The sequence below is a fragment of the Aplidium turbinatum genome, chromosome 5 (assembly GCF_918807975.1).
Source record: "Aplidium turbinatum chromosome 5, kaAplTurb1.1, whole genome shotgun sequence".
In the NCBI taxonomy this organism is placed as follows: domain Eukaryota; kingdom Metazoa; phylum Chordata; class Ascidiacea; order Aplousobranchia; family Polyclinidae; genus Aplidium; species Aplidium turbinatum.
In genome coordinates, this window is record NC_137476.1 from 21,420,094 (window position 1) to 21,432,370 (window position 12,277).

General features: G+C 38.6%; 1 protein-coding gene across 1 annotated transcript in view; it reads right to left on the minus strand.

Moving 5' to 3' along the window:
• Positions 1-4,139: 4,139 nt before the first annotated feature.
• The window catches only part of LOC145771027 (hydrocephalus-inducing protein homolog), an 84,579-nt gene continuing 76,441 nt past the window's right edge, over positions 4,140-12,277 (minus strand). The window contains 10 exon segments of the mRNA XM_082582768.1: positions 4,140-4,583; positions 4,880-5,164; positions 5,282-5,506; positions 6,860-7,090; positions 7,476-7,626; positions 7,952-8,115; positions 9,235-9,444; positions 9,725-9,889; positions 10,621-10,675; positions 11,709-11,878. Of these exon segments, the coding sequence (XP_082438894.1) occupies positions 4,377-4,583; positions 4,880-5,164; positions 5,282-5,506; positions 6,860-7,090; positions 7,476-7,626; positions 7,952-8,115; positions 9,235-9,444; positions 9,725-9,889; positions 10,621-10,675; positions 11,709-11,878 (1,863 nt within the window). The 3' untranslated portion in view covers positions 4,140-4,376.

Below are 12,277 nucleotides of genomic sequence, written 5' to 3' on the forward strand. Positions count from 1 at the left end.
AAGAAATTAAGTTAAAATATTGGCACGATCGCAACACCTTCAGAAAATTTTAAAATATAAAAAGGAAATTTACAAATAAAAACAATAACATATATCCAGGCTATAGCTTTATTAGCCCATATAGCTTTAAGCTAATCTTTTCAAAATTTGTAATAGACCCTTGCTATGAAGATCGGAAATGTTGCGTTAACAAGAGTGCTGAAGGTCGTGAAGGGAACACTTCTTGAGGCGCTTAGCTCAGAACAACGAAGAGAAAGGAAGGCAAATCAAGCCCTAAAAAGAAATCCTACCACGGGCGAAGCCATTTCAAAGCACAACGCACCAGGACTTGCACGACTTTCAAAATTGTAACAATTTGACGATACGAAACAATGACAAAAACAAATAAAAACAAACAATCAAAACAACGTCATCATCTTGCGGAAATCCCATTTTACCCAGAGAAGTTATATTTTAACAAATATCAATAGCGTGCTTTGATATAAAGTTACGTGGATAGAGCGATGAATGTAAGACGTAGTAGTGGCATATAATTGGCTTATATTTTACGAGTTCAACCAAAACAGAAAAAGTAGCTAAACCAATTCGGCACATTATGCTGAAAAGAAGGTTGTAAACAAATAATGGCGTGACGATTCAGTCCAAGATAGGCTATTGATAAAAAAACAACTGGTGGGAACATATGGCCACCGCTATGGACTTACTATAGTGATCGTAAATCACAAGGCTAAGCATGGCGAGCGCTATACACAGCCAACGTACAAGCTTTGAGTTTGACTGGTCTCGAAGCCAATCTTTTACTCTTAGGCTAATAGGAGTCAGATTTGCCAGTAGGCCTATAAGTTGATATTTTGAGTGATGGTTTATGAAATATAGTTCTTGAAATATAGAAATATAGTTGAAATCTCTGAAATATAGAAATAGAGTTCTTGTGTAGCCTATTTTGAGCTACCAGAGCTTCACGGATCCAGTTTATCCAGTAGCCTAGAAGTCGCAATCCTTGAAATACGTTTCTCAAGCGAACATGCTGAGAGTTAAATAAGCATTCTTGATCTCAACGTTTCTTTGTTCACCAAGTCGAGAACTTTTAACCATAGCCGTTGGAGATGGGGGGGGGCAGGGGGGAGATTGCCCTCCGATAAAAAAAACATTGCGAATTTGGGCAAAAAATGTCCAGTTATTTGGGCAAATCAATCGTTCCATATTTCGACATCTTACAAGTTTAGGAACTTTGCATAATTATTATAATTTATGAGATAGGCTACATTAATATTTTCCAATGAATGTAAAATGTAACTTAACGATTTTGGAAACTATGGCATGTGGTATAGCATTTTGGGCAGAATGATAAGTTTCGATTCGACAACTGCAAAAAATAAGTGCAAAAGAGCATAGTTGACGAACAGAGGTAAGCTTATTACCGATATTCACTTTCATGTAGGCTGCATTTTTTTCACGGGTAAGATATAAAAGCCTGCTGGGAACGCTAATTTGATGGTTTTTTGCTTTTTTTCTCAATATCCTACTAATGTAGTTATTTTTGTAATCCATTTGGGCAAAAATGTCTATGTATTTGAACAAATCAATTCTTATCATGAGTTTTCAGCAATCTACCAGTTTAGTAACTTTGTATATTTGTTTACAGGCCTAATGTTGTATTTGTGGATTTCCAGAAGATTAGCTTCCGGAACGTTAGTTTTGTACTTTCCAACCGCTTCCGTCAAGACTGGTACGAAGATAAGCCTAGGTTATATAATCAGAGTGGATATGCGACTTAACGTGGTCGACTTATCAAGAATTGCGATATGGGCTACTTTTACGATTCTCAACAATTTTTTTAAATAGATTTGTCCTCATTTCTGTACCCTACACATGCTGCACAATGTTCTTGCAGGATTTACGTGAATGTAAATACATCCCATTTCAAGTCCATGGAGTTCCTCACATCTATTTCACTCTCGAAGTTGTTAAATGATTGGTTTTCCTTTGTACGCAGTTCGAAATATTTTTTGTGTGACCTCTTTTTCCCGGGAATAGTGTGCCTCAATTGCACTTGAAATACGGTTTTCCTTCGACTGTGTAGCCTACTTTGATTTGTGGCCAGCAGTTTCGCGATGTTCGTAGGCTATATTTTTTTTCTGAAGGGAACTTAACTGTTGTGATCTGGTAGTTCCATTGTAATTTATGTTTATTTGGCTCCATTCTCGTGAAATTCTTGCCCCTGATGTTTTTTCTACGCTTAAATTGCCAACTTGTCCACATTTTACACAACCAAGTTTCCCGCCTTTGGCTGTGGACCATTCCCTATTGGTTTTGATAATTTGTCTGGGATGTAGTCCAACAATCAGGCCATTCATTACTTGAGGACACAGCCGGGAGATCAGGAGAAATATTGAAGCATCTACAGATGTAGACACTTGTGCAACAGAAGTTGAGAAGGAAGATGGTAAGTATGACTGTAAGTAAGTAAGTAAAGTATAAGTTGTAGGTAAGTAAGTATATTAGTAGCCTATAAGTATGATGACTGCTCAATGAGCAGAGCATCATGATGTGGATGAGCAGTGCTCACCCACATCATTATTAGAACTGGCAAATTCAATCCACAACACTTTTCATTAGGCCTACTTCATGTGTAGGGGAAGTGCGGGACCGATGGGACACGGGGACGGAAGGGACAGCGCGATATCTTGCCCTCTAGTGAATACTTTTTAGCAATATTGATTTTGGACACGAAATATGTATCTCAGGTTGCGCACGTGAAAGGAGTAGGATCTAGCTCAACTGTGTAAACAATAGCGGCAAAATATTAATTTTAAGACCCTAAAATAAATTGTAGCTATAGGATTAAAAAAATCTGTGGAAAATATCAGAAATAACAATCATTGACAATAAAGTTGTTTTAAATCAGTGATATAAGAAGCAAGGTTTGTGATACTAATGGAGTTTCAGATGTCAACAGCATGGACAGCAGAAAAATATTTCTCAAAATTGCTGATTGCGGGACCGATGGGACAAGGGCATTTTAAATAGGCATTTTAATTTGTTTTTCCAAACAATGAGGATGTTGCCTCAATTTCTCAAAAAGATATAAAAAAACTAATCCTTGTCACAACCAGTTGGTATAACAACACGCCTAAGCGGCATTCTACGTTTCTCAGAGATTGTTTCGTCTGTATAGACAATCTATACATGGATATTGCAATTGCTTACGAACATTGACAAAGGAACTTGACTTTTTATGTTGATTTTTCACTTTTAATGTAAATAACCAATTTCAGTTCATAAAATCATTTTTTGTACTTCTTTTGTGCAATTTTAGATATGTCCCATTGGTCCCATAACACTGTCCCATCGGTCCCATAGGTATGGGACCCATGGGACAACCAACAACATTGATAAAATGTTGAATAACTCAATAACTAATTATAATATTTCAATAATTTTTACATCATAGCTTGTAAGTCTGTGGATCTACAAACTATGAAAAAATGGACGACGTAGCATTTATGTTGGAGTCGCTATTAACAAATAAAAAAATCTGTCCCATGGGTCCCGCACCTACCCTACTTCTCTCTGTTTTATTTTTTGGGTTTTGTGGCCGTGCTAACTACGGACGTATAGCTGACTACTGGTAAATGATTTACTATTCAGGCACGTTTTAAACCTTTCAAGGTTTTGCCACCTTTTCCCGTTCATTAACGTGCTGGTAGGTCTAGATCGACTTTTGTAGTTAGAAAGTTAGTATCTTTTTCGGACGCGTTAATCACAAAAAATAAAATGATTGATTGATTAAACACCTTTTCTTAAATCAATGCATTAGCAGACGTTCTTAAAAAATCTTTCCGTAAAGCTCCAGGTCGGAAACCACCAAGTAATAATTTCTATAAATCATTTCATGTCTTAATCCAGAGCTATTTCTCAGTGAAATAACTTACTGTAGGCTATCAGGAAGTTAGGTGTTTTGTTTCTTTGTTCTGATAGTTTTCAGTAATTGGGCCTACTAGGTTACGTGCAGAATTGCATAGGTGGGCCTACTCTTACTGTATGTATCCTGCTTTGTAAATCTTTGAAATTTTGATCTGTTGATAGTTATAAGCAGACTTTCACATAAGCTTACCTACACAGCAATTCGATAAAATAATAAAGTTTTAATGCCTTTGCACCAAAATATAAATTTAACATAAACTTTGCACAAGAGAAAAGCATGTTTCTTTGGTCCATTTAAAAGCTTCAATAAGTTCAAAAATAGGTAACATCAAAAAATATAATTAATTAATTATGCAACTTAGGCCTAGGCCTTATAACGACGCAAACTTGTTAAAAATAAATTTTAAACGTAATGAAGCAAAAAGCTAAAAGAGTATTTTGAGACGAAGCTAAAGCAAAGTCTGTTCTGGGGTGACTCCTTTCAAGTAGAAGACCCAGCTTGTCGTTCCACTGGCCGGGCGAATGCAAGTCAAAGTGAGCTTCCCCGTGATAATCGAGCCAGGCTGGCTGTGTCCATCAAACATCACTGTTATGTTGTGGCTCTTCTTGGGACGAATAGACTCCGTTGGTTTGACGGTGAACAACGGATTGTCAACCTAGAAGTAATTGATTATTATCATACTGTATAGTGTATTGCTTAGCCTACTGCGTTTTCACTGAAAAAAAAACTGTAAAAAATGAAAATGGGCCTACTCCACAAAATAACTTACATTTCAAAAATTATCACATCTTCAAAGTGAGCGTTTGTCGTTAAAGCTGATATGGCATGGTTCGTAACAATATAGAAAATTTTAAGTCGTTTCTTACGACGAAAGTTTATGGGCTACACTCGCTTTTAAATTGAGACATATCAATCAAAGCAGCTTGGTAAGTTGTCAGAACAAAATCGAACCTGCAGGAAATATTGCGTTGTGGTGGGAAAGATGTTGCGGAAAGAAACAGATGTTGTCGACTTGTGCTTGACCACAAATGGACCTTGAGGTTTTGGGGGGTCGCATCTGCCTTGAAGAGGAAATGTATATTCTCCCCCAATTACTGATGTTAACACCAAAGTGGCTTGTGATTGGCCGAGGTTTACAGGTTCGTACGTGACATCGACAGTGACCTCTGTACCGGTGGCAGAAGAGGCAGGGGCAGCGGTAATGCTCCTTTCGCACATCCACTCACTGTTGTCTACCTGCAGACGAAAAGAGATGTGGTTCAAAACTAATCAAAACAGGTACCAATCAACGTGCTTCTGATGACTGCAGCGGCACGCTGAGAAGATTGAGTGCAAAATTCACACTAAAATTACCTTACAAACGTATTCGGTTTTTTGTCTGGCAAAATTTTGAAATTTGATTGAGATGACGTGATTGCAGCCGAGTGTTGTTTTGAAATACGTCATCTTTTCCGGTCCGCCAGGTGTCGCCTTCAACACGAGGTCGTATGTGTAGTATCCGAGGTCATTGTTGGTCAGTGTGAGCTTCCCATATCCGTCCAACACTTTCAGGGGTTGATATTCGAACATACAAGTACCCTGGAAGTACAGCAACATCTAAAATCTAGTTTGGACGAATCGAACCAGAATCGCGGTTTCAAGCATCAAAGAGATTTTTACGAATATTTTCCCCTTCCATTTGCTTTTTCGGATAAAGTCCGAATATTTTCAGCATGGTCATTGAACATTTACCAACATCACTTCAAGCAAGAAGAGCTTTTTATGCTGCAGGAATGCTTGCCAAAGTTTCGGTTCACGGCTCAGCAACATATCTCTCAATGCCTTCAGTTTTCTGTTCAGTCATTCGTTACATAACATTCAGATACAGTAGAATTCGCCTATAACGGCACCTCTAGGGGATTGCAAAAACTGACGTTATAGCCGAATTGACGTTATAGACGAACTACCGCAAACTATTCCAAAACTGTCTTTTGATTAAAGAAAGAGGTGTATAATCCAGTCAGGTTTACTGTGTACCACCAAACTGACAAAAGTCACGCAGAAAATACAGTAAACAAAGAAATTGTTTAAAAAAAATAACCTACAGCGAAAGGTACAGGAAATTTGCGCAATACAGCTCGTGATAGTGTTTTACGCGGGAAAAAAGTTAATTCAGTTAATTAAAGTCCCTGCTGCGAACGACGTAGCAAAATAAAGGGAAGATATTTTGCAAGCAGCAGCGCTAACTGGATTAAAAGACTGACCATTCGTGGTGAAGGTGATGGCTTAAAGTGACGTTATAAACGAACAAAAGACGTCTGGGGACCAATAAAGGGTGCTGATACATGCGAATTGACGTTATAGGCGATGCTGTTGTAGCCGAACTACAATGTACGTAAAAGATAGGAATTCTGCCGGGACCGAGCGAAATGTGACGTATTAGGCGAATTGACGTTATAAACGAAGCCGTTATAGGCGAATCCTACTGTATAACAAGCTTAGCCCTGATATCTTGTCCAGACCACCGACACAAGGATATGCAAACACAGGCCCTCGAACCTTGAACCAGTTAAAAAAGATTCATACGACAAAAGAGTAGCTTACATGGCTCTTTGGATTGCTGGTTTTTCTACAATAGAACTTTTTTAAAGCTTTTCGATCTAATTTTTTGTTTTTCTTGTAGCATATGGCTTTAGACTAGATGTCCAAAAATGCGTCGTAAATGGCGACTCTGTGAGTTCACACACGGTCAGTGTGCGGGGCGAGGAGTTGCAGAGTAAAAACATGGAATTTTCAAAGTCGCTTAGTGCCGAACAAAGGTAGAAATGTCGTGCTTTCAAGAAAATCAATGTGGGAACCATTCCCACGCTCTGACACCCTCGCTGCTTACACTGTTTCTTATTTTTTTTTGTAAATACTAGTCGATTCTTTACGTAAATGTCCATATATTACCTCAGAGTTTGGTGGTACGGTGAATTGTGTGGGGATATTCACATCCAGGACTCGACAATCTGTTTGGAAGGACATCGGGTAAGGGAGGGGGTTGTTCACTTTGAGAGTATGGAGGGCTGTTCGTCGGACAGGGGTGATCAACTCGATGGTTCCCACCACTCCTGGGGGGGTGGCGCGAAAGTTGACCAAATAAAATAAATACTCTCCGGTTCGTTCGTTTCTAAAAAGGACCTGTTACAAAACAAAACACTGGTGATGTGATGCAAAACTATAAAAAAAAGCAACTGCAAGGCCTTGGTGAAAGTTTTTGTTTTCTACGAGGCTTTACTCCATCAGCATTTGACTCGTTTGTCTTAACCCACTAAGCAGCGAGTGTCTCAAGAAAGATGGATTAGCTGCAAGCCACATAGCCTCTCTTGAGCAAGAGATTAGTAAGTTATGCTGTGGCGTATGAAGATATGGCAACATTGCGGCAAGCACGATGAATGTTCATCCAATGAATAAAGCATGTTATATCAAAAAGCTTTGTGCTTAGGTACACGGTTTCATCTGAATCAAATAAAATTACAAGGCTAAAAATCTACTCACTAACTAGTAACTATGCAACTTCACTAACTTTAGCACTAAATGTTCCTTCTTTGTGAGCAAAGAAGTTCAGTTTGTAGTCTTTCTTTATTGATCCGGGAACATCGATGTAGTCCAGACCTTTCAAAGTCGTACCAGGATCTAACTTTTCAGGTTTGATCATCTCAGTTATAACTTTGAATCTAAAAGCAAAAAGCCGCATTTCAAAAATTAATGAATGAGCTCACAATGTAAAATTTACACTAATGCAAAAAAAAAAGTAAGTTGTGTGTTGCATATTCTTTCAATCGGTTCAACGTGATGGTTGAATTTAATTTACACACGAAATCCCAACTTTGCGTTAAAATAAATTTTAAGATTCAAAACTGCAACGGTCCAATTAGGGATGTAACGTCTGCTTTGTTCTAGTGGGAAAACGCAGCTGAAAGAGGCCTATAGGTCACATTCCATTTACTTTAACAAACAAAACGTAAAAAGAGCTCAGTGCTCTCTGGATCCTGGAGCTACCTTTGTGGCTTGCGCAACCAGTTTGTGATGGGAAGAAGTTCAGTGTAAGAAGTTTTGCAAGGTACGTCCTTGGACAGAGTCGCTAAAGCCTTAGGTGCCTCCGACAAACCTTGCAGGTTGTAAAGAAGACCAGTGCCATCAGGTAGAGCAAAGAATAAAGAACCCTGCGTCGAAATAAAGTTCTAAAAATGACATATTAACACCTTCCCTGTGATATAAATTCTTCAGCGTAAGTTGTATCTGAAAATAGCCACCAGCGGCTAACAATAATTATTTTGCTTCATAGCTCATTACATATAGAAGCTACTTGGGGTATTGTGAACTGTGGCGCAAATAATCTGTCATGCAAAGCAAAGCCATGGATAAGTTTACAACGCTCTTTTTAAAGTCAAGTTGCTCATGCTCATGTACACAAAATCTTAAAATATGAACCAACATTTAAATTTTAAACTAATGACTGCAAACACACAATATCGCAAAAGCTGCTCTCAAGTTCACGATTGCAATGCAAGATCTGCTTCCACTATATATATTTTAAACAAGCCATCGCTTAAATCCGTGGTTTCTCAAGGACCAAAGGTGTAAAATAACATAGATACATCAGAAATTATTAATTCTCACCGTCTAATGAAAAGATTCTGAGTAAAAAGTTACGGCTATCAATACTGTAACTTCAAAAACGAGGCCAGCTTTTTCACCAGACTCGGTTTTATTCGAGATAAAAGAAGCGCTAGAATTTTCAACAGTGCAGCCCACGTAAGGCTCGCCACAATTTTAGGAGTTTGTTATGCCACTAAATATATCGTGGCCTTGATTTAAAATGGTCGCGGATCTCTTGGAAAAAACAACAAAAAGCAAACATCTTCATTTGTATCAATGAAAGCCCAGCTTTTGTGAAGGCTATATTACCATGCATCACGATAAAACAAATTAACGCTTCTCTCTGCATGATAATTACTTTCTATAAGAATGGATTAATCTCGGCGTAAAATTTTCATTTAAGAAAATGGCAAGCGCGGTCGCGCTAATGGCTGAGGCTGTCACGCTTTTGGAAGTCAAAGTATGTATAAACAAAATACCTAAACTTAAAATGAATTAAATTTACCACGTATGGTTGTAGGGAGTAAAATACAGACATTTGCAATATAAAACCCTTGTTTTGACTAACACGTAAAAGTTTAACAGTTCGAGTCAATTAAAAGGAATAGACAATTAAAGGTTCTTAAAAAAAAATCAAAACAAAAGTGCTGAAACTACATAAACGTACAGCACAGCGCCTCTACCTGGTGCTTCCGACCATCCTGGGTCATCGTGAGAGGGCGGTAGGCTAGCTCGAATGGCTTGCTTTGCTGCGGTTCGACAGTGAAAGCGTCAGGGCCGGACCAATAGTCCCCATCGATGACAGGTTGGAGGCGCCACTTCTGATTGGAGCGATTGGAGATTGTCACGTTTTTAACGTCACGAGCTCTGACGTGGCAGTTGAAGGAAATAACCTAGTGCGACAAAAACAGAAAAAAATGGCAAAGCTAGTAGAACTGCACAAACTGTGTTTCATAATGGCACAAGTAATGCAATAAATAATATTCTGGTAGAACAGTACATCTTATTCACGATTACTGGCAATGTGGTTGCGTTTATACTGTAGTTAGGTTTGCCAATCTTGTTTCGTCAAATCATAAAACGCACTGCGCTTCTACTTCCATCGGTGTGCTCCTGCTATGAAAGGTATCCCAATGTAAAGTGACAAATATTTTCCACTCGGCTTTTATGTACCTCTCTAAGTGGAGGCGCACCGATGCACATCCCGGTTAAGGTCAGGCTGAGTGGCTTATCTCCCTCAATCTGGCACTTGATTCCTTCGTACCGAATGTCCTGGGATAACTCACGAGGGTGAAAGGTCACGGTGAAAGAGACCTCCATGCTCGGGCTAATGTAACCCTGTGGAAACAAGAGCAGGGGATAACCTATATTGTAGGTAATCAAACGATAATAGTTGAATTGATAAATTACATAGGCTTTATTCCAGGACAGTAAGGCAGTCCAAAGCAGCGCATGTCATACGTGTCTTCAAAAAAATACAGTATATGCGGCTAGTGATGCACCGGAGGCAACATTTTGGCAGAAGCAGGACGTTCCGGGCAGAGAATTGCAACTTCGGCCGGAGGTTGGAGCTTCCTGTCTTTAATAATACCTACTTTATATAATCACTGATATGGATAACTTCTGTCGGAGCAAATATATTCAAAATTAAGAGCTCACAGTGATTCTTAGTTAAAGAATAAAAAGGTTGATAGAAGGAATTTGAAATAAATCCAAAGTAAAATCAATGAAATGGCTCTTGCTGCAATACACACGGTGGAACTTTGAACACGATTGTTATTTCAGCAATCGCAGAAGCAGCAAAACCTTTCACGTCACTAATTGCTGAGCCTGTTTGTTAAGTGTATCACTTTAAAACCAAAGCATTTTACTGTTCTTAAGCAACGGGAAAGTATAAGAACATAGCAGACTGGTTAAACAAAACCGTTTGGATGCTAACTTGAACACTCAGTTTCATGTTTTACTTTCGACCCTCAAAGCAAAAAAAAGAATATCACTTGTCATAACATAGGAGGGGTCTGAAAAAAGGTAGAAGCGACAAAACGTGAACGTTAAAGTGTGACACTTACCGCATCAGGATATATCGAGAAGTCTGGAGCAAGTTTCTTGGCATCCCATTTAAATCTGTTAATGCATGGTACAAATTATGATGTTATGAAGTTATACGAAAAAGTCATTCTGTTCTAATACAAAGTGTTTTAGATGATATCTGACATAAATTAAAAAAGTATGACTGTCCACCAACGTCGTAAAACTGTTGTCAAACATACTACAATAGTCACAGGAAGCATGGAACTATTATTGCCAGGAAGCCTGCTTTCAAACCTTCTTAATGAAGTACCGATACACAACAACTGGTCGTTCTTGGATAAAGCATTCAGAGATATGATCAACTATTCAAATAGATTTAAAATTCAATTGCGTCGCAGCATGGCCACCTAAAGATACGGCCTGATTTGTCACATTTTTCAGAAATTTCCAGGGTTTCTAACTTTGGGCAAACGTTTAAATAAATTTTTATAAAAATAAGATTTTTACGCTTTCTTTTTTCTTTTCCCCAGATGACACAATAGGTTTTAATATCCTCACATGTTGCAAAACAAAGAAAATTTGATTTCGAAGATTTTAGTCAGACTATTAATTTTCAATAACAGTCTGATTTTGCGTTTTTCAAATTACTTTTTCTCATTTGCTACTGCTTCCCCAAGGCAACAAAAACGTTTTATGTCATTAGGAAACCGCAAAAAGTAAAAGCATCTCAGAAAATGTCAGTCAAACACTAGCAGTAGCTGTAATCAAAATCTGCAAAATGTGACAAATCAGGCCGCATCTCCAGGTGGCCATGGTCGCTGCTATTATAAAGAAGTTTAGGTTAAAAGTCAAGCTATGAGCGCTTTTAATCTTTAATTGGTGATCGCAAAATAAAAATTCTAGTTTTGCTGCTGTCTGCATAGACATCGTAAAAAATATGCTACTGCTGAGCAGTTGTTGGCCTATGTTTCTTTGGGACAAGGCTATAGATTATAGAAATAATCATGATGATGACCAGTAATTACGTAGATTAAGGAAGTGTTTTTTCCTTCAATGTATTTCCTTGGCTTTAGTCAAAGTAAAATTGTCACAGGAATTGCAATGGAGCGTGAGCAATTGAACCTACCCGGCACCAATGTCCCCGCTGTTTTGCATTGTGAAGCGACGCTGACTCTGGCTGCCCTGGACCACAGCTCCAAACGGAACCGAACTTTGGCCGAGAGTGATCTGGATGCCCTGACAACTTCCTGTCACTATAAAGAGAGGCTGGGACATCCCCGCACATTCCATCATGATCTGGAGGAAAGATATTTATTTGACTAACTTAATAGTCGAGAAGGAGCGATCTTCCTGGCGTCAGTACTACCTGACTACTCACTATAGAACAGCGAGCATTGTGTTTCGCTAACTATACCGGTGAAACCTCCACACTAGCAATCAAGACTTTCCCCCAAACCTGCGTTAATTGACTGACAAAAGCAGCGGTTGAGAACTAAGTGGCATGAATTAGTGGTGCGATACTGATGAGCCCAGCCTCATGAGCGAAACAAGTGTCTATCGCTGAATTCTTGCTACACTCGACTGTCGAGAAACACGTGACTAACTTGACGCCTATAACAGATAAATAAAATGCATAGAAAGAATTATAAAAGCTGATTTTTAGGAATAAATGATGTTTTATAATGGAGATAATGG